We start from the raw sequence: 23,183 nt of genomic DNA on the forward strand, positions 1-23,183 counted from the left end.
TTTCAAGATATAGAGGGTAGTTCTGTACAGGGTGCCTAAAGTATGTGTGCCAAGTGTTAATTTCATTGAATACTAGCATAGTCTGCATTTACTTGCTTAACTTTAGGCACAGCCACTTAAGCCATTCAAAAGCTGGTAAAAATGTGCATAACTGGCAGAATTGAAACAGATGCAAAATAAGACCAAGAATATTATAATGCCTCTGTATTGTTCCATGGTGTGACCTCACCTTGAGTAGTCACCATCTCTCTTTTGAGATATGATGGGATTAGAAAAGGTTCAAAGAAGAGCGGCCAAAATGATAAAGGGGATGGAACTCCATATGAGAAAAGGCTGAAGAGGTTAGGCTTTTTCAGCTTATCAAAGACGGTGAGGGGAGATATGATTGAGGTCTACAAAATCCTGAGTAGTGTAGAGTGGGTAAAAGTGAATCGATTTTTTCACTCTTTCAAAAAGTACAAAGACCAGGGGACCCAGAACTACATGGAAATACTTTTAAAACAAATAGGAGGAAATATTTTTTCACTCACCAAGAATAGTTAAGCTCTGGAACTTGTTACCGGAGGATGTGATAATGGCGGTTAGTGTACCTAGGTTTAAAAAAAATGTTTGGACACGTTATCGGAGGTAAAGTCCATACATAGTCTGTTATTGAGATGGACATGGGGGAAGCCACTGCTTGCCCCAGGATTGGTAACATGAGACGCTGCTACTAATTGGAATTCTGTCAGGTACCTGTGACCTGGATTGGCCACTGTTGGAAACAGGATAGTGGGCTGGATAGACCATTGGTCTGACCCAGTATGGCAAGTGTGCTGGACATGCCCCTAAACCCCCCCATCCCCCTCCCACATGCTTAGGTTATAGAATTACTACTAAGTGCAGTTACACATGTAAATGCAAATTAGTGTCAATTAGCAACAATTAACTCCAGTGCTGATAATTATTGGTAGTTAGTGCCAATTCGAGGCTAATTTATTAAGTTACGGACATAACTGACACTGTTCTATAAATGTGCAAGATTATAGAATGGTAGGGACGAGGAGACTCAAAATATTCAGCACACAGGTACTGCAATGTTTCTTGGAATGTTCTTTCATTAAAGCTCCATACAAGAATTGGAAGATTGGGTCATGCTGTTAGATTAATATGCAGGAAACCAGAAAATGAGTGTTTGGGTTTGGGAGAAATAGTTTGAGCAGCTGATGCCTATTGAAATATATGGTGGGGTAGAATAGAGTAGTATAGTTGGTAAGCAAAAATTTACATGCAATATCATAAAGGCAGTGGGAATTGAACAAATGGATTATGGGAGGATTTTGGTGGGAAAGGGTTTGGGGGGCACAGTGTTTTCAGTCTCTCAGACAAATGTTCTTGTAAGTGCAGGACACTGACTACAGCTGTTTTGCTAACAGATGTCCCACACAAAACCTTACATCAGAAAGAAGTCTGTTCTGATCATGTATAAAGTGTTTCTGAGGTACCCAGAATCCCTCCGTCCTGCATTCCCTCGCCTTAAAGAGAAACTGGAAGATCCTGATCCTGGTTGGTTTATTTTGTTTAACTGAGCTTTCTCTGTTTTTGTCTCTGTATTGGTTCCTGGGATGCATCGTAAATTGAACACAGAAAATAGCTTGGGAAGGAGTCCAAATGCTCAGCAGGCATTGATAGTTGCTGATTTTATAACCATTTTAAATGTGTGATTTTAAAAATATTTTAGAACCTGTAGCTTGGGTGATAATTTTGCTTAAAGTGAAATGGTAGTTGTGATGGAGAGCAATTGGTGGAAATTGTTCCTTCCATGTTATCGGGTGAATGCTTGAAATGCCACTCACTTCTGTAAGATAGTGACACTTATTTTTATTTTTCTAAGATAGTGACACTTATTTGGGGGGGGGGGGGGGGGGGGGGGGTTCTGTGCTGAAGGGGGAGGCAATTGTATGTGTATGTATTACTTTTGCAGTTCCATTTTGTAGAATCTGTATTTTTGTGAGCCTTTATAAAATTAGCTAAATTAATGTTCCTGTTTTTGTTCGTAGGTGTCCAGTCTGCTGCAGTGAATGTCATTTGTGAACTGGCAAGACGCAATCCTAAAAACTACCTTTCCTTAGCACCGCTTTTTTTTAAGCTGATGACCTCATCGACCAATAATTGGGTCCTGATAAAAATTATAAAACTGGCAAGTTTCTCACTTCTCTGCTAGCTACCGTGGATTCCAGGCTCGTGTGCTTATTAGCACATATGTGGTGAGGAGGAGCAATCTCTCACTTCAGGATTTTATTAATTAACACTCTAATAAAGTGAGAAAAAGCTGCATTATGAAGATGGCAACATAACACATACAATCACTTCCCTTTCCCCAGTGACACAGTACTTGACATTGACCACCAGGCTTCCAGAGCCATGCAGCAGAAATTCAGTAGCCTATGAAAGGTTTTGGCTGTTACTTTTTATTAGCAGGCATCTACATGATTGCCAGGCTGCAGAAAGGGGTGGATCTCTGTTATAAGTCATTGTATCTACATAATCTGCTGAGAATTTTATTTGTACTTTAATATTTAACAGTAGGTGTAATCCTTCCACCTTAACAATAATTCTAATGCTTCTGCCTCCATAGAGAGGTTAAGTAACAGGGCATTAACTTTATCCTTCCATTCCTTTCCAGTGTTGTACAGGTTTTTGGTTACAAGGGACCATGCTTAGTTCATAGGTCAGATGTTATATCTTAGCCAGAAAGTGGCTGCATTGTGCCTCTGGATAGTTGTAGTCTTATCAAGTGCTTGTAAGAGAAAATAATTCACTAAGAGAACTCTCTCGCCAAGTATTAATTTAGAGCCAACTTAATGCAAGAGTGAACTGACCAGCCTAATCATGTTATGCTATTGTATACTGCAAAAATGAAGCATTCATGTACAGTCTGTTGTCTCCTGGCAAATAGGGGTAGGAGATGTTCCACCAACTGTATAAAGGAATGTGTGAACATTTTTCAGACGGTGCTTTGAAAGTTTCTTCACCTGGAATTATCTCTACTAAATGATGAATTCTGAAAAACGTACTTTTTTTCCCCTTATACAAATAGTTTGGTGCACTTACTCCACTAGAACCTAGACTGGGGAAGAAGCTGATTGAGCCGCTCACCAATCTCATACATAGGTATGTTGAAAAACCCCTCATTTTGTATATGTAAACTCCCTATAAAGCTTGTGGCAGGAGAGCTGTAAACCATGGCTTACTTTGAGAGAATGCAGCAAGATATGTTTTCTTAGGCACCTGACACTCGGATCTGTGTTTTGATGCCTGCTTTTTCCTGAACTGTCTAGTGTGGTGGGTGGTTGTTGTTTTTTTTGTTCCTTAATTTTTGTTTCGGGTGGGAGTAGGGGTTAGACTACCCTATACATTTCTGTCTAGGGCAATATCTCCAAATGGATTCATTTTGCATATGCCGTGGTAGTAATAAACCTTACTCTTAAGCCAGGGCATATGGAGTATGTTCTCAGTCTCTCAAATTTACTGCGAACACTTGCTGTGGTACTTGCATCAGGCTAAAGAGCTTCCTTCTGGAGTTCGTTTAGACAGGTGTGCTTGAAAATTCTTTTTAATCAAGCCTGTGGCACCAATATAATGAGGCATATTTCTTATCTTTCTGCCACATTTTCGTGGTCTCTGCACTGGTTATTACTTGAAGACTCCTCTCCACTAGATGCACAGAATAATCACTTTACCTGTTTTGCGGATGGGGAGAGATTTTTATTTCTGAAATAGTTTCTTTCTGCTCCTTTAGCACTTCAGCCATGTCCCTTCTCTATGAATGTGTGAACACAGTAATAGCAGGTAAGAATCAGTGTCTGCTATTAATACTCCTATGTTAAAATAACCTTTTTCTGATCTGTGCTTCTTGTCATACAATCATATGAAGAGTGCTTATGGCCATTTTTTTTCCTGGGGATTTTGTGGGTGGGGATTGTGGCATTCACTCTACCGGGTTCAGAAAGATTAGTGCCATCTTTAGAGCTGCAAGATTGTGTCTCTCAATGCATGATGTTAAATGGGTTATTTAATGGTGGTAAATAATGTGTCAGAGGCAGGGGGCCTTGTGGGCAGAGACCTTAGGAAATTTGTAGGGCAGCTGTTTGGTCTTTGATGCATTCCTTTGTTAACACTATTTAGTGACTGTTCAGGCAAGCAGGGTGCAGCCTTTGATGTGTGAAATTTGTCTGCCCTTAAAGCTCACTGTTTTGGTACTTCCCATCAGTCTGGGTCAGACTGGAGGGACAGTATAGGAGGAGAAGTTAGATCTTACATGCTAATTTGTTTTCCTGAAGTCCCTCCAGACTGGCCCAAAATCTGCCCTGGTTAAGTATTGCTTCTGTTGGGAATAGAGAATTTTCTATTAAGTAGCTTCCCACTATTCTAGAACGTGTAGGATTGTTGTGCCAATCAGCTGGCAGGTGTAGATAGAGAAATGAAAACTGGGGTGAGACATATCTCTTTTGGCATCCAGGCCAGCTGCTCAGTATTTTCTATCTCCAGCAGGTGGATGGACACACTTTTCAGCCTCGGGTTCTGTTTGTTTTGCTCCTGGTCCAGTTGGTCATCTGGTCCCCAGTTGAGCTTTGCGGGTAGCTTGAGTCTATAGAGTCATATCTGGAGGTCTTCAGATTCATGTCTAAGGTGCCCCGCAAATTTACTTTTTTCCTCCCTTCACCTCATCCCTGTTTCTCGTGGAAATCTCCTTTTCCAGAACAACCTAAAAAAAAAAAAAAGGAAAGAGGTTTTCTGGAGAGTGTGGGATAGAGTCCTGAGCCTTCCTCAACTGGTGAGAAAGGCGTGAATAAACATGTGAATAAGGGTGAGCCAGTTGATGTAGTGTGTCTAGATTTTCAGAAAGCTTTTGACAAAGTTTCTCATGATATTCCTGAGTGTCCTTAGGTGGAACTGGTTAGTGGACAGAAAACAGGATAAAGTTAAATGGCCATTTTTCTCAGTGGAGGAGGGTGAATAGTGGAGTGCCACAGGGATCTGTAGTGGCACCAGTGCTATTTAACATATTTATAAATGATCTGGAAATCAGAATGATGAATGAGGTGATTAAATTTGCGGATGACACAAAACTATTCAAAGTTGTCAAAACACAAGCAGATTGTGAAAAATTGCAGGAAAATCTTTGGAAACTGGACTTGGCATCCAAATTGCAGATGAAATTTAACTTGGACAAATGCAAGTGATGCACATTGGGAAGAATATTCCGAATCATAGTTACCTGAGACTAGGGTCCACTGTAGGAGTTGGTACTCAAGAAAAAGATCTAGGTGTCATTGTAGACAGTACGCTGAAATCTTCTGCCCAGTGTGTGGTGGTGGCCAAAAATGCAATAGGATGCTAGGAATTGTTAGCAAAGGACTAGTAAATAAGACCAAGAATACTATAATGTCTCTATATTGCACTATGGTACAACCTCGCCTTGCGTACTGCTTTCAATTCTGGTTGCCGTATCTCAAGAGAGATATAGTGGAATTAGAAAAGATTCAAAGAAGAGCAACCAAAATGATAAATGGTATGGAACTACCGCCATATGAGGAAAGTAAGGTTTAAGGCTCTTAAGCTTTGAAAAGAGATGGCTAAGGTGGGAAACACTCTTTCAAAAAGTTACAAAGACTGAGGGACACTCAATGAAATTACATGGAAATACTTTTAAAACAAATAGGAGGAAGTATTTTTTTTTTCACTTTTCATTTTTTTAAGCTTTGGAACTCGCAGAGGATGTGGTACAGTGGTTAGCCTAACTGAGCTTTAAAAAAAGGTTTGGACAAGTTCCTTGAGGAAAAGTCCATAGTCCTGTTGTTGAGATGGACATGAGTAAAGCTGCTGCTTGCCCTGGTATTGGTAGCATGGAATGTTTCTACTAATTGAGTTTCTGCAAGGTACTTATGACCTGGATTGGCCACTGCTGGAGGCAGGATACTGGGCTAGATGGACGATTGGTCTGACCCAGTATGGCTGCTGTAATGACTTGTGGAGACTGTAAACTTGGGGGGAACAGCTGGCAGTGGTGAGTCTGACTAAAGTTTGACTCAGAGCCACTTGGAGGGCTGCAAGTTCTGCATGGTGCGGGGGAGAGATCCTGTCACTGTTTGGGACATGTTGTGCTGCACTTATGACAGTCGGGGTGAATGGCAATTCCTGTGGAGGCAGATAAGCAGTGTTCCTACTGTGGGACCTGCCAGCTGGCATCAAGGTGTTGCAGTGCATGCAAGCTGGGAATCCCACAGGACATGGAGGAAATGGTCAGCAGCAGCACATCTTATGGTTTGGCGCAGCACCTGAATATGCTGGTGTCTTTGGGCTCTTCGGCAGGCTGACGCAGGAGAGTGCGGGAACTGGTGCCATGCCATTGTGCAGGGGGCAACTGGCAGTGAAGAACAACCTTTCTACTCGCATGTGAAGCATAGCTGCCATTTTTCAGCCTCTGAGCCTGTCAGTGTGTTCAGCTGCATCAGGATCTTTGTTTTCTCTAGAGTTTATATGGCTCTTACAACTGGGTCTGTTTATTGAAGCAGGGACAGTTAGAGTTGCTGCAAGGTGCTTCAGTTTCTTGCCATGCTGCTTCTCCAGCTCTTAAGAGATCTTATTTAGACCTCCAGGAGTGGGCTGGTAAGGCTATTTCTGCTTCTCCCTCCTTATCTGATGTTGCCTTGGTCTGTTCAGAGGAGCCATCGTTGAAGGAGCCATTAGAGGAGGGGGATGATCCAAAAGTACTGAGGTTCTTTCATAAAGAGGAGCTCAGTACTCTTATTTCTGAAGCACTGGCAATGCTCTTCCATTGAGGAGCCTTCTGCTTTGGCATCAGAAGTTCCATCTTTGTTGATCATGAGGGGGGCTTAGAGGTCCTGATTATAGCAGAATGGGTCTCACTGGACACGGGGCTTAGAGTGGGAAGAGCCATGGCTTTCCTCTACCCATTAATTCTGGAGGAGAAAAAAATTGCAGCTTTCCAGGATATCCTCTCTATAGGACAGGAAGCCAGAAGGCTTGCTAAAACAAGCCTTTGAAGTGGCATCAGTGTCTGCAACACAAGATGGCGCCATAATGCCCAGCTGAAAACGGAATCCACCTACTTGTTATGTCCTCAGTATGTCTTTGGCTGTCACTGCACATCATCAAGTCTGGTTGTGGCATTGGGCAGCAGATGGAGCTTCAGTGTCACATCAAGTTAAATACTATTTGGAGAAGATCTCAGTAACTTAGTGAAAGAACTGGGGGAAACTAAGATACAGTGGTTGCCATAGGATAAGCCAAAAGCATCTGGTTGTCTGATTTTGGGGGGGCTTTCTATCTCGATTTTGAGACAGCAGATGGTACCAACCTGGTTGTCAGCAATATGATCAGAAGTCCCGCTTTCAGGCATGCCAATTTTCTTTTCCTGAGGGCAGGAAGTCCTCCTCTGAGTCAGCTAGAGCACGCAATGCCTCTAGAGCTTCACAGTGATGTAAGACTGGTCCACTCTTCCTCCTGTGGGAGGACATCTTCAGGAGTTTTGGGAGGTGTGGGCCAAAATCATGTCAGACCATTGGGTTCTGGATTTTTTTTTTTTACAGAAGGTTACAAGTTTTGAGTTCTCCAGCCCGGTCACTCCTCTTGTAGTCTCCTTGTCGAAAGGGACCCAAGGTGGGCGAGGTTCAGAATCCTTGCTGATGTTCCAGTTCCCCAGGCTGAACAGGGATAAGACAGATACTCCGTCTACTTCATTGTCCCAAAGAAGGAAGCCACTTTTCGTCCAGCCTTAGATCTCTAAGGTCTAAACCACTGCCACTTTAGTGTCCCGCTTTCTCATAGACACACTAAGAGCAGTCATAGCCTCGGTACAAGTGGAAGAATTTCTCATTGCCACTTGATCTCGAGGAGGTGTACTTGCCTATACCCATATGGCTCCCGCATCAGAGATTTATACGTTGTGTAGTCCTGGGCCGTCACACCCAGTTCAGGGCTTTGCCCTTTGGTCTCACTATGGCTCTAAGAACATTTACCAAGATTATGGTGGTGGAGGCCTCCTTCCTTTGGTGCCAGGGATCGGAGTTCGCCCATATATTGACAACTGGCTCATTCATTCATTGTCCTAATTGGACAGTGTCTGTGACAGATGAAGTTATCTGCAGTCATTGGGTTGGGTGATCAATTTTAAGAAGAGCAGACTAACTCCATCGCAGACACTGGTGTATCTGGGCATTCTATTCGACAAGGCATGGATCATTCTCACAGAGTGCAGGAGATCAAAGGTGGTTCAACAGATTTTTCTCTGTCAAGGCAGCCTCAGGGTCTGGGGTTACATCCAGGTTCTAGGGTCATTGATGGGCAAGGGTTTATATGTGGTTGTTCATCTTCCTTGGATTCTGGTTACCAGACAGAGTATGCAATGGTGGTTGTCACCTAGGAATTTGACCATTGGAGCTCCTTTTCTAGTAACACAATGGGAGGTGGTTACAACAGACGCCAGGAAGCCAGGTTGGGGAGCTTATTACAAGTTCCTTTTTCCACAGGACACCTAGACGGAACAGGAGTCTTAGTGGTTGATAAATCACTTGGAGCTCAGTACAGTGTTGCCTTAATTTACTTTGCTGCCTTTCTGGCACTGGCCCTGGTCTGAGTTTTCTCAGACAGTGTGATGATGGTGGCTTATATCAACAAGCAAGGCAAGACTCGCAGTCATCTGGTGGAGGTGGCCTCCGTGAGTTGGGCAGGAAAATGTTTTGGGGGTCATTGAATGTGGAGGTGGATTTTCTCAGCAGGCACCCCTTGGACCCAGGAGAATGGGAATTATCCTGCAAGGGGTTTCAGCTGATAGTGAACTGATGGGGTTCTCCTCTTCTGGCTTGATGGCAATGAAAAGGAATGCCAAAGTGCCCAAGTTCTTTGGCCATTGGAAAGAATCGGGCTCGATGAGAATCTATGTCCTACTACAGCCCTGGCCGGAGACACATCTACTGTATGTCTTCCCTCCTTGGCCCATGGTAGGCTGTGTGTTGAAAAGAATCACTTTGCAATGGGGTTGAATAATTCTTGTGGCCCTGGATTGGCTGCAGAGGCTGTTCTACACAAGCCTGATTTGACTGCTGGACCAGGGTCCTCTGTTGTCTTCTGTAGATACACAATCTACTGAAGCAAGGTCCAGTGCTCATGGAGGATCCATTCCCCTTTATCTTGCGGCTTGTCCATTGAGAGGGCTCGGTTGAGATGAAAACATTATCCTGATTTGGTCATTGTTACCTTGCTTGGAAATGCTTTACACCCATGGCTTACGTGAGGGTGTGGAGGACATTTGAGGGCTGGTGTTCTGTCTCCTGTCTCTGCTCAAATTGCACACATCCTAGTGTTTCTCCAAGCAGGTCTTCAGAATGGATTGGTGTTGGGTTCCCTAAAATTTCAGGTTGTGGCTTGGGCCTGTTTCAGGCTCTCTCGTTGGGGTCCTTTTCTTGTTTTTTGGAGACAGGGATCTCTCCCTGCTCACGGTTCCTGCCTTCTGACAGTGGTATCAACATTTCGTCTTAACCAATCTGTGGAGCTTCTGTCCTTTCACAGAGAGGACGAAGAGGCTTAGTATTCTTCTTTGATGCATAGATATCTGGAAGTCATGAATCGGACAGACTGTGTTTTCTTGTAAACAAGGCTTGGCCTCATGACTTCCGAGCTCACGATTGCTAGATGTAAAGTGAAAATATGAAACGTGTAAAAACAAGCATGAAATACTGCAGGAAAGCGACAGCAAGGCAGAAGACAAACTGAACTCTCCTAGTGATAGAATATATAAACAGATTGCTCCCAGTGGTAGACTATATAGAAAAATGTGTTTCTCTAAAAGAAAAAAAAAGAGATTCAGGATGCACAAAATAAATCCTGCACAAAAATATAAGTGGAAAATAAAAGGCTGAAATGAGCCTCCTTACTTAAAATAAATATATATTGAACATAGGAAAACAAAATAGTGTAGGACTGGAAATACAGTGCCCATTACTTAAAAAAAATAAATAAATAAAAAAAAAGTTCAAAAGAAGGTCCAAATGGCTGTGTAATAAGTATCTCAGAAGAAGTTGAAAAGGGATAAACTAAACCTCCTTGCTTTATAAAAAAAACTAGTAAAAAAGGCCCGTTTCTGACACAAATGAAACGGGCGCTAGCAAGGTTTTCCTCGGAGTGTGTATGTTTGAGAGAGAGTATGTGAAAGTGACTGTGTGTGAGAGAGAGTGTGTGCAAGTGCGTATGTGAGACAGTGTGTGAGACTAAGTGTATGAGACCAAGAGAGTGTGTGAGTGACTGTGTGTGACATAGAGCGTGTGAGAGACAGTGTGTGAGAGTGAGAGAGAGAAAGACATTGACTGTGAGAGAGAGATAGTGTTTGAGAGAGAGTGTGTGTGACAGAGATACCTCCCCCCCCCCCTCTGGTGTCAGGCCCCCCCTCTCTCTCTGGTGTCTGAGCGTTACTGTGCAGGACCCTGAGCTCTGGCTGTGCTTCAAGGAACTGACCAATCCTATTTAATAGAATGCACCTCCAACGTTCTGAAGCCGAGAAACCTCGTGTGGTTGGTCACTTCTGCTTGTGATGAACCCGGAAGTACGTGATGTCAATTCAGGAGATGGATACAGAGAGCAGGAATGCCTCAGCCACGCAGTCAGCTTCAGAATGTTGGAGATGCATTTTATTATATAGGATACTGTCCAAAAGATTACAAAGCACAATACTGCTCTAGTTGCAATGCGAATTGCTGAAACAGAAAGTAGAGCATACTCTGCGAAGTTATGCTGTGTGGCAAAAATGAGGGGTGTTTAACACACACTTGCATATGAAGGTATTAGTACCTTGAGGCAAAGATAGTCAAAGTAGTAATAAGATGTGTTCAAGGGAAAAAAAAGGAAAAAGTGATGTCTTTATTTTTCGTGATCTATATAGGTTTTCTTCGGTTTTTACTTTGTTATATGTCACGTTTATTGCGTTTTGCTTTCATTCCCTTTTCCTCCTTTTCTCGAACACATCTTATTACTTTTACTTTATCGTAAACAAAACTAAAATTATTTTTTCTCCATTTGTTGTCTGGCCATTTATTTATTTTTTTCTGATTGTGTTGGTACCAGTTTCTAGTTTTTTTGCTTTTCTCCATCTTCTCTTGCCAGGATTTCCTCTCCATTTGTCATTTTTCTCTCTCCTCTTCCTTTTAGCTTTTTTCAATTTATTTTTCTGCCTCTGTCCAGGTTTAATTCATTCTTACTATCCAGTCTTCAATTTCCCTCTTTTTACTGTGTCAACTTAGTTTTCCATCTTTTTCCCTAATCCTGACTCTCCTATTTCACTTCCTGTTATTCCCCTCAGTTTTTCACCAACTGTCCTTTCTCTCTCCTCCTTCCTTTCAGATTGAGTTGGAGGAAACTGCCAATTTAGATTTTGCAGGCAATTAAAGTTTGATAGCGTGCTGCTTGTGTGAAACTGCTTTATTTCCTTTAACTCTTAAATTTACCATCTTGTTTTTCATTTTGTGATTGATGCTGTTATATAATTTGCACATTTTGGGGTAATAAGTAGAAATAAAACAAAATGGAGGTAAGAAAATAAAGTAACCTTTTTTTTAATCAAGCTAAATACATTTATTGCTGTATTTGTGTTGATGTGCAGAATTAACCACTGCAAACATTTCATGAGTAAACCCATAGTATTAATCTGCTAATTCTGCTTTGACTTGGAGTTTTGATTTATTTTTTTCTTCCATTTGTAATCTAGTGTTGATATCTTTATCTTCTGGAATGCCCAATCACAGTGCAAGCATTCAGGTACTTCATAAAGATGTGTTTATATTAAATATACCTTTAAATGTATTAAATATGCAGTAGAGGTGTCTCTCAGTATTAGTGGTAAACCAGTTATCCTGACTAGAAATACCTTTCTTTTCAGCTTTGTGTTCAGAAGTTAAGAATTCTAATTGAAGATTCTGACCAGAATTGTAAGTATGACTTGTGGCTGACAGGCAGAAAGCAGAAGGTTTTATCCTATATAGCGTGAAATTCTATTTTCACTCTGTGTTAAATTTTGTCTTGCATGCTTCAAAAATATTGATCTGATCAGTGTCTTAGAAATGTCTCTACTTAACCCACATTGGGTGAGAGATTATTCAGGAAAGTTTTGTGCCTGCTTTGCCCAGAATACTCTTGGATGTGTGCCGTCACTTTCATTTTTTTTCTTATGTGAGTCTGTTCATTGTGTAAACTTTTGTGCCACATTCACCAAAATGACTAAGACAAGAATTGCACAGGAGCAGCTTGAGGAATTAACAAGATTTGGGGATGGGTAGATGGGGGTGGGGATGGGGAGCTGTCTACTTTTGATGTTCTTGGAATTGTTGTTACATGTCCATGTGTGCATTTTTCCTCAACATGGTGAACTAAAACTGATTAAGGTGTTGTCCTCCTTTTCCAGTAAAGTACCTTGGTCTGTTGGCAATGTCAAAAATCCTGAAGACCCATCCAAAGTCTGTCCAGTCCCACAAAGACCTTATTCTCCAGTGTCTGGATGACAAGGATGAATCCATTCGCCTCCGAGCTTTAGATCTTCTCTATGGAATGGTATGCTCCTAAGTTCTTTACTTGCAATTCCTCTCTATTCTTTAGGTTAAAATTATTTAACCCTGATGCATGGTTTATTAGTTTGTCATTAACAATATAATTTGGTGGATTTATTTTAAGTATGTATACAATCAACACAGTTACTAGAATGTAAAAAAAAAAAAAAACATGAAAAATATTATGAAAGTAGATGGGCACATCTTCCAGTAAATGACATGTAGAATCCACTGGTACTTTAGTATTGCTGAACGTCTTGTATCAGATCATATCGCAGTGCACAAAAAATAATACCCTCCACTTTTTAGCAGTTTATTTTTGTTTCTGCATTTGTACCCTACATTTTCCCATCAGGCTGTTGGTACAATGTGGCTTACAGTTTAATACAGTTAGGCTTGTAACATTATTGTTAGTGCTTTTTTGTATTGCTGAATACTTAGCCTGGGTGGGATCTTCGAAGAAAGATTGTCTGAAGAAGTGGGCTTTTAGGTGTTTTCAAAAAGTTTAGTCATGTCACAAAACGCTTAGCCATCCGCCATTTAGAGGGTCTATCCCCAGCACAGCTCAGGTCCGCCTGCACCTGCCGCTTGTGCTCTGCGTTCGCACCCTCCTCCCTCGACTGGGTCACAACCCCCTCTGGGCTATAGTCTCCCGCTCTCAAATTATCCCCAGTGATTTCTAGGGTACTGGGGCCACACTCCCAGTGGTTCCATAGTTCCCAGAAAGCACTCATAGACCCAACATACAAACCACCAGGATTCTTTCAGTCCAGACAAACAGGGCGAATAAACAATTATTTTGTTCTCTTAAAAAAAAATGTTGAACAGTGGAACAAAATAGTGCAAATAGCAAACAATAACAGGTAACTGAAGTATGGGTCAATTATAACACTAACTGAACATCTTTATACTGTCTAAATAGTGCCTGGGAAGGTCAGGACATATAATTCACTGAGCCTCAGCAAAGAGATCTGTTTCTCTTTCCTCCCGGGCTAAGACTGAAGCAACAACCACAACAACAACTGCTGGGTAATTTCAAACTCTAAGCCAATCAGAACCCAGTCTTTCAAATATATACTGCTTATTGCTTCCTGTTTGTGTCAAACTAAAGAAAAAAGCAGTTCTTTAACAGCTTTACAGCAAAGAAACTCCACCTGCTGGCCAAATAGGAGAAGTACATTCAGGACATAATGCAGGAAAATATTCACTACATTTTACAGGCTTAAAACACTTTTTCTTCACAAGTTGGTAGTGCATTTTAGTTAGGATTTTCAGGATTGTGTTCTAGATTTTGGGACAGGTGTATTTAAAGCTGGTTGAGTGTGCAGATTTGTATTTTGGACCTTGGCATTTGGGGAAGTGAAGAGTGAGGTAGGTTCTTGTGCCTTCGATTGCATTGCACATAGGTAGTTCTATTAGGTTTGTCATGTATTCCAGTGCAAGGCCAAAAATTATCCTGTGAGCTAGGGAGCAGATCTTGAAGGATATACTTGCTTTGATGGGTAGCCAGTGAAGTTTGAGGAGCAGTGGTCTTGCGCTTTCATATTGATTTATTCTGAATATCAGTTTGGCTGCTATGTTTTGTGCTGTTTGCAGTTTCTTGAGTAGTTGTCCCCTGCATCTGGCGTATATTCCATTGCAGTAGTCTGCATGGGTGAGGACCGTGGATTGGACTAATGTGCGTGATACGTATCTCAGGAAGTATTTTTTTTTTATGCGTTTGTTTCCACATGGTTTGGAACATTTTCTTCATTGTGTTTGAGGTTTTCTTTTTGAGGGATAGTTTGCTGTCAAATAGAGACTCCTAGGACTTTTAGATTGTCAGACATTGGGAGGGATGTGCCGATGGTATCAGTATTTGGGTATCGTTCGATATTGTGAGATGAGTAGGCAGTGTGTTTTTTTTTTGTTCTGTTTGAGCTTTAATGATGATGCCCAGGATTCTATTATGTTTAAGCCATCGGCAATTCTAGATGTAATTTCATGCAGATTTCTTATGGAAGGGGATGTAAATGGACACGCCATCGTTGTCGATAAGGGGGTTGAAGCCTTGTTTAGATAGTGTTCAGGCAAGGGGGGGTCATCATTAAGTTGAATAGCATCAGTGAGAGTGGCAAGCCTGGGGGTCCCCAAATTCTGCTTTCCATGGAGGGAAGAGAGAAGTTGTTAAATATTGAGTCATTCCGTGTCAAGTGGACCAGGGGTCCCCACCTCACCATCTCAGATTTTGATGAAATTTGGTACATAGTTTCTTTATGATAAAAAACTAAGCTGTGCAAAACTTTAGTTCAAAAGACTAAAAATTGGAGGTTCTAGGGGACCTCAAGTAAAGGGTTGCAAAATGTCGCCTGAGCAAAAATGACATTTTGGGCCAACTTCCAGAAGCTGTAAAACTGGAAGTTTTAGTAGTACAAGGGGGATATTTGGAGAACCTGCACTACTTTTAGGGCTTAATGAACTGGCAAAACCCCATGTTCCTAGTCCTCTTACCTTTTGAATGGTTTAGGCTCAAACGTTGCCAAAAAACGGCAAAAAGCAATTTACAGCGATGTTGAGGCTGCTGTAGTTTCTAAACTAGTTGGCCTTTCAGGTTGATTTTTGGTAGGTGTACTAAATGCAGGGCTGTAATGAGGCATTCCAATTTGCAGCACTTTCCTTCAAGTGGTTGATAAATTATAAGCGTTCAAAGTTGGTATAAAAAGCATTTTTGCCCATTTTGGGCTATCTTTGATGCCCTTGATCTCCAGTGGGACAGCTTCAATATTCTTTCTTTTAGCACCATTAGAAAGAGCAGATGTCCTTCTATCAGAATATTTAGTTTTCATTTTGGAGTCTCATCATATAAGGATTGCAAAAATGCCCTCAAATGTTTGCGGGCAGCAGCCTGTGATTTCTTCACTACACCCTTGATACAAGTGTAGTAAAAGTGATTCTTCTTTCAAAAAGCAACAATTTTTTAAAATAAAGAACACATTATGTTATAAAACTGTATTCAAGAAAACTAAAAAACAGGAATGTTTTTTAGGATGTGGAAGGATGAGGCCAGGTTTCATGACAGGTTTAAAGAAAACTGCAGTCAGTTAGGATGACCGACTTGGCCAATTATGATTGGTGGACCCTGTTGCAAGGCGTCTGAGTGTCTGTTGCTGGTGTTTCTTCACCCTTGCTACAGTTTGACCTCTTAGTGAACTGTAGGCATCAAAGTAAGCCTAGCAACAGACACTCAGGAGCCAGGAGGTACCAGAAGCATACAATTGGGCAATGAAACAAACAATTCTGCCTTGCAACAGGGTTCACCAATCATAATTGGCCAAGTCTAACTGGCTAAAGAAGTTTTCTTTAAATATTATGTTATAAAACTGTGTTCAAGTAAACTAAAAAATAGGGTGGAAACCATTGTATACATACTTCTTGTTGAAGAAACTCGCACCTGCACCGACAGGCTCATTTATATTGAATTAAATGCCACAAATGAAGATATTAATCACTTTAGACTGAAGTAAAATTTTACCCATTGAAAACCTGATTGCAAGAATAAACGCGTTTGTTGAACTGATGCTAATGGTCATCAATGGATCCAGAAAGATCAGATGAATTTCCACTTTGCTCAGTTGGCTGTTCAAGCACATCAGAGTGTCATTTACTGACATACAATAAAAATAAAGGTTTGAAATTAATTGAAGAGCTTCTGCCTGATCAACAGAAGTTGTTACAAGAGCATTCTGGTCAACTTTTCTATGCTGGATCAACTATTTGCCTTCATCATGAATCTTTACTGTTGAAAAAGTTTGAATTTTTGCAAAGAACCTGCTGTAACCCATTTTCCAAAGGTGGTCATAATGCAAAAAGGGGCTTAAGAGTGCTGGATGACACACTAGCAGCCCAGCTAAAGGCCTTAACAAGCAAAATATTTGTGCCGGGTCAGAAACTATGTCCATCTTGTTGAAAAGACGTCAGTAACAGAGCTGCTGATTCTTTATCATCATCAACAGCAGCAGATGATGAACACAGTGACATTTCTGGCAAGTTGAACACAAGTTTGACATCTCTTGGTTTTTCTCCATTAAAGTTCAAAAAAGTCAGCAAGCGTGATGTACGAGGCTACACCAAGCGCAAAATCAGGCGAGTGCAAAATACTTTGAGAGTCATCATCTTGCAGTTGCTGGTGGCTTAGACATTCTACCAGTCAGAAATGTGACAAATGTTCTGATTATGATAACCTGCTAAACGAGTTGAAAAACAAAGTCCAAGTTTCAGCAAATCATGCAGAAAAACTGCAAATACTAACTTTAGCACCAAACAGCTGGTCTATTCAAAGAACTGCCTCAGAATTCATGGTTTCAACTAGAATGGTTAAAAAAGCAAGAAATCTGAAATCAGTTTGTGGAATTCTGGCAAAACCAGACAAGAAGAAAGGTAAAGTTTTACCAGAAGAAACAGAAAAAAAAATTCTTGGCTTTTTTGAAGATGATGAATTCAGTAGACTGTGCCTAGGGAAAAAAGATTTTGTCTCTGTCAGAACTGGCACTGAAAAAATTCAAATGCAAAAGCACTTGCTGCTTAGCAATCTAAAAGAAATGTTTGTTGCATATCGTACTCGAAATGGGCCAGAAGTGGGTTTTTCCAAATTTTGTGAGCTAAGGCCAAAATGGTGTGTCACTGTTGGCTCATCTGGTATGCATTCAGTGTGTGTTTGTGTCATTCATCAAAATGTGAAGCTTATGCTTGCTGGAAGCCATCTGCTGAACGAAGATTACAAAGCACTGATGGCTAAAACTGTGTGCAATTTGGAATGCAAAGAATGCATGCTTCACAGGTGTGAAATATGTCCAGGTAAAGATGTGCCTGAAAATTACCTGACAGAAGTGTTCATTGATGCTGACCCAGGTGAAACAATCGAGTTTAAGCAGTGGGTTCATACAGATCGCACCACACTGGAGACCAAACAAATGTATGTTGATGATTTTGTATCTGAGCTTGCATTGAAAGTTTCAAACCTGTCAATTCACCATTACATTTCCAAACATCAGACACAATACTTAAAGAAAACCTAAATCCTTGTGAAATTGTTGTTCTCTTGGACTTTGCTGAAAACTACTCCTTTATTGTCCAAGATGCTGTTCAAGGTTTCCACTGGGAAAACAGTCAAGCTACACTGCATCCATTTGTTGGGTACTTCCGTGATGCTTCAGGTGAAATTCAGTGCATAAGTGTTTGCAAAATAAGTGACAGCTTGCGGCATGATGCAGTTGCTGTACATGCATTCTTGGAAAAATTAATCACGTTCTTGAAAAGCAAAATTGGAGAAATAAAATATGTAACATACTTTAGTGATGGCTCAGCTGCACAATACAAGAACTTCAAAAACTTTGCCAACTTGTGCTATCATCAAACAGAATTTGGAATAAGTGCACAGTGGAATTTCTTTGGCAGAAGCCATGGCAAGTCACCATGTGATGCCATAGGTGGTACAACAAAGCGACTAGCTGCTCAGGCTAGTTTGCAACGACCTAAAAATAGCCAAATTCTCACAGCACAAGGCTTGTTTGAATTTTGTGATCAAAAAATAAATAAAATCAAGTTCTTTTTTGTTTCCAAGGATGAAATTGAATCTTCAAGATCTGCACAAGAGGAAAGATTCAGTAAAGCTTCCACAGTTGCTGGAACTAAATCACCAGTTTATTCCCATTGACTTGAACCAAATTTCAGTCAGTAGAATGTCAAATGATTCCTCCTCATTTGTTGTCAAACTTTGTCAGTCGGATGACCCAGTGAGTGTACCTGGCATAAATGTGTCTCAACTTCAGCCTGGGCAGTATGTTGCCTGTGTTTATGACAACAAATGGTGGATTGGCAATGTCTGTGACACATCATTTGAAGAACATGATGCCTTGGTCAACTTTATGCATCCATGCGGGCCTGCACGATCATTTCATTGGCCTAGCAGAAGAGATTCTTGTTGGATTTCTGAACAGCATATTCTAGCAGTTCTTCCAGTACCAGCAACTACACACTTGGACGACAGTATACATTTCCAGAAACAGCAGTGAAACTTATCAGTGAAAAATTCTTGTCACTTCAGCACTGAGGTTTTACTTGGGAACCATTAAGACACCCCCATTAGGCTTGAGAAACTAGGCAAAGACAACCAAATGAGGCTTGGGAACCTCAAGTAAGATGCCCACCTTCAGGCTTGGGAACCTGTGCCAAGTGGCTGGACTTGCCTTGCTATCGGGCGTGACCTCTTGGCGATGAGGTTGCCACTTCCTATTGAATTGGTAGTGGCATAGCCACCATGGACCAACGCATGCTTAAAGCAACTGAGTGACTTATACAGCAATTAGAAACATTGATGGGCCCTATATCCGTTTCATCTATCATTCAACAATACTGGCCAAAAAACACTTTTTTTGCAATCCTTATATGGAGAGACTCCAAATTGAAAACTACATATTCTGATAGAAGGAAATCTGCTCTTTCTAATGGTGCTAAAAGAAAGAATATTGAAGCTGTCCCACTGGAGATCAAGGGCATCAAAGATAGCCCAAAATGGGCAAAAATGCTTTTTATACCAACTTTGAACGCTTATAATTTTTCAACCACTTGAAGGAAAGTGCTGCAAATTGGAATGCCTCATTACAGCCGTGCATTTAGTACACCTACCAAAAATCAACCTGAAAGGCCAACTAGTTTAGAAACTACAGCAGCCTCAACATCACTGTAAATTGATTTTTGCCGTTTTTTTTGGCAAAGTTTGAGCCTAAACCATTCAAAAAGTAAGAGGACTAGGAACATGGGGTTTTGCCAGTTCATTAAGCCCTAAAAGTAGTGCAGGTTCTCCAAATATCCCCCTTGTACTACTAAAACTTCCAGTTTTACAGCTTCTGGAAGTTGGCCCAAAATGTCATTTTTGCTCAGGCGACATTTTGCAACCCTTTACTTGAGGTCCCCTAGAATCTCCAATTTTTAGTCTTTTGAACTAAAGTTTTGCACAGCTTAGTTTTTTATCATAAAGAAACTATGTACCAAATTTCATCAAAATCTGAGATGGTGAGGTGGGGACGACCTTTAAAATTGGTCCACTTGACACGGAATGACTCTATTACTTAATAAGTTAAGCACCTTGCCTCCAATTCCAATTTTATCAAGGATTCTTTTGAGAATTATGTGGCCAACCTGTCAAATGCACTTGACATTTCAAATTGTAGTATAAGTATGTTTTTTTCCATTTGAGATTTCGTTTTTGAAGTTGGCCAGTAGTGTGGTCAACACTGTTTTGGTGCTGTGATGGGGTCTGAAGTCTGATTGGGAGTCATGTAGTACGGAGAATTTGTTAATGCAGTCAGTTAGTTCGTTGGCCTCTATTCCTTCCATTATTTTAGTTGTTAGAGGTATGGATGCCACCGGCCAGTAGTTTGCGATACCGTTCATGTTTGTCTTTCTTAACGTATTTTGGGATTGGTGTAAGCAGTATGTTGCCTTTTTTTTTTGTGTGGAAACAGCCTGCCTGAAACATGTAGTTCAGATGGGAGGTGGTCTATGAATCTGTTTGGGGCAGCTTTTACTACGTGGTTGAGACATGTATCTAGCATGCAGTAAGTAGAGGAGAATTTCCTTAACGCTTGTGCTACTATCTCATTTGTGGGTTGTGTAAAGGTGGTGCATGTTGTGTCTACTGGTGCGTCCTCTGAGGTGTGGTCAAGTTCATCAATTAGGGATTCAAAGTTTGTGTAGTCTTCTTTAAGGTTTCTCCTTAGGTTGAGAATCTTTTCTTCGAAGCATCTTTCAAGAATGTTAGCTGACGGGGGTGGGGGGGTTCGCTGTTGTCAAAGGTTTGGTGTTGGGTTGTTAACGATTTTATATAGTTTATTTGTGTCTTTGTAGTCTGGGCCTACTTGTTCTTTATAGAATTTTGTTTTTGCCAGTTTAATTTTGGTCTTGTACCTGTTTTGTGCATTTCTCCACACTTTTGTTTTTAATTTTTATTTTTTTGCCATTCTAGTTCTAGTCTTTTGCAGAGGGTTTTAGCTTCTTTTAGATCCTCATCAAACCATGGGACTGATTTCCGCTTCTGTCTGGTTTTTGTTTTCATAGGTGCTATTATGTCCAGTGTGTTGGTACACCTTTCGTCCCTTTCTGATAGAAATTCTTCAGTGTTGGTCATTGGAGACCATTGGTCTTCATATATGGCAGTCCAAAATTTGGTTGTGTCAATCTTTCCTCGTGATTTGTATGTTATTTGTGTTTTTATTGGGTGTTATTTGTGCTCTTTCCAGTAGAGGGTCATATTTAGCTTAAAGTGATCAGACCAGGGGGATGCTATCCATATCGGGTTCTGTATTTTGAAGTTATTGTCCTTTGAGAATCTGTAGGCTAGTAGGTCTATGGCGTGGCTTTTGACATGGGCTGTGGTCACTAGTGGTTGCTGAAAGTCCAATAGTTGTAGGAATTTGTTACATTCTTTGGAGCTGTCTATATTCTGGTCATCTAGATGTAGATTAATATCACCTATTAGCAGGATATTGGGGTTGGCAACACATGCGCAAAATGAAATCCATGAAGTTTGTTTGGGTCACTTTTCAGTTTCCTGGGGGTTTGTAGAATAGGATGCAGCACAGTTGATTATGTAGGGTCTAGTCTTTGATTTTAAGTGAGGTGATTTCCAGTTGTGGTGTGTTAGATTCCGCTGTGGCTTCAACCCTTAGGAAAGCTCTATAGATCAATGCGATTCCTCCTCTTCTTTTCCCTTTTCTGGTCCAGTGTAGGATTTTATAACCTGGTGGACATAGATCCAGTACAATAGGGTCTTCTTTATCATGGATCCATGTTAAGAAAGATGAGACTGAGGCCTTTGTCGGTTATCCAGTCCCTTATTGTTTCTGTTTTATCTACCACTGATCTTGCGTTGATATATCCCACTAGTATTGGTAAATATTCGTCCTCTGTCAGTGCAACTGTGGTAATTTTCATTAATTGTCGTTTGTTTGGGTTTCTGTGTTTCTTGTTCTCTTTTCTGTTCTTCTATTGTGATTGTCGAGAGAGCGATTTTCCATTTTTTTTTTTAGAGTGCCTCTACTGGCTGTCCAGGCTCTCCCCAGGAAGTGGGTGGCTTTTCCTGCTGGGTGATGTAGGTTGCAGAGTATCAGTATGTTGTTATGCTTGCTTTGACTTGGGGTATCTAAAGATGTTATTAGTGTTAGGGCTGATAGCCCTATTAGTATTCTTCTGATGAGCATTTTTACCTCTCTGGAGTATGGGGGAGGTTGACATATACTGGAACACTGACTTTTTATTTTTCCTTGGGTGCTTATGTGTGTAGGTGTGTGAGGGTGTATTAGGTAGGTCTTCTCTTGTTAAGTGTGTGTGTATGTATGTGCAAGGGTTTTGGATAGACATACTTGAGCGCGTGTGTGTGTATCTGAGTATAATAGGTAAACCTGTAATTAGTTCTGTTCCCGTTCAGAGTGACCCTCATGCAAGGTAGGGAAGAGAGAGGGGCATACCAAATTGGAGATCATGCTGAGTAAAATAGTACAGTTTATATATGCTACCTTTTGCCTTGTATTCGGTAACTGAGGCCTCTTTGCAGTTTATGCAGTAACAAGAAAATTGACTCTTGTGCTCTCTGACTCTCAGCGCTTTAACTTTACACATACGCTACTTTAATTGGTTTTATGCTTTCTATGAGAGCATCAGGTCTGTAAGCTGTTGCAACTGAGTTAGTTAGTTATGCACGCAGTATTAAAAGTTCTGTGCCTGAAAACTTCAGTTTATGAGCAGGCAGTGGTTTCCTAGAAGTCACTGCTACTGAACATCACTGGTCTAGATTTTGATGTCGCATTACTTGAGTGTGGTAGGGGGTCATGGCAATCATTTCACAGGCCTTGTAGGAACCAAAATATTGAATATTTTGGTGAAATTTTTTTTAGGGTGTGCAGCTGTTAATTACTTGTCCAACTTGAAACCAGGTATCAAAGAAGAACCTGATGGAGATTGTGAAGAAATTAATGCTACATGTGGACAAAGCAGAAGGAACAACATACAGGGATGAACTGCTGACCAAAATCATCGACATCTGTAGCCAGTCAAATTATCAGTACATTACCAACTTTGAGTGGTTCGTAGATTTTCTGCTGTGTTCTTCTAAAACCAAATGCACGATGGTCACAAAATATATTGAGTAATGGGAAATGGAACCAGTAGTCTTAGAAGTATGGGAGCACAAGTGTCTAATTGTTTACATTTATGTTCCATTATTTTAACAGTTTTCTTTGTTGTGCAAATTGTCTTTTAAAAGACAGTTCTAAAAATTGTGACTGCCTTAATTTTTATGCATTAGGTACATAAGCATCCTGGTAGAACTGACTCGGTTGGAAGGTACTCGACATGGACACCTCATAGCAGCTCAGATGCTGGATGTAGCTATCAGAGTCAAGGCCATTCGAAAGTTTGCAGTGTCCCAGATGGCCATGCTTCTGGACAATTCTCACCTGCTGGCCAGCAATACCCAGAGGAATGGAATCTGTGAGGTGCTGTATGCGGCTGCCTGGATTTGTGGAGAGTTCTCTGAGTAAGTGCCACTGAGCT

The 23,183-nt window shown here is 41.0% G+C and overlaps 1 protein-coding gene across 1 annotated transcript in view; it reads left to right on the forward strand.

Annotated features, from left to right (window-relative positions):
* Positions 1-23,183, forward strand: part of AP3D1 (adaptor related protein complex 3 subunit delta 1) — a 131,823-nt gene that overhangs the window by 30,064 nt on the left and 78,576 nt on the right. Inside the window, 9 exon segments of the mRNA XM_030219918.1 lie at positions 1,416-1,545; positions 2,040-2,179; positions 3,080-3,153; positions 3,782-3,831; positions 11,762-11,811; positions 11,933-11,981; positions 12,455-12,600; positions 22,565-22,713; positions 22,936-23,166. Of these exon segments, the coding sequence (XP_030075778.1) occupies positions 1,416-1,545; positions 2,040-2,179; positions 3,080-3,153; positions 3,782-3,831; positions 11,762-11,811; positions 11,933-11,981; positions 12,455-12,600; positions 22,565-22,713; positions 22,936-23,166 (1,019 nt within the window).

This window comes from Microcaecilia unicolor, chromosome 11, assembly GCF_901765095.1.
Source record: "Microcaecilia unicolor chromosome 11, aMicUni1.1, whole genome shotgun sequence".
Lineage (NCBI taxonomy): Eukaryota > Metazoa > Chordata > Amphibia > Gymnophiona > Siphonopidae > Microcaecilia > Microcaecilia unicolor.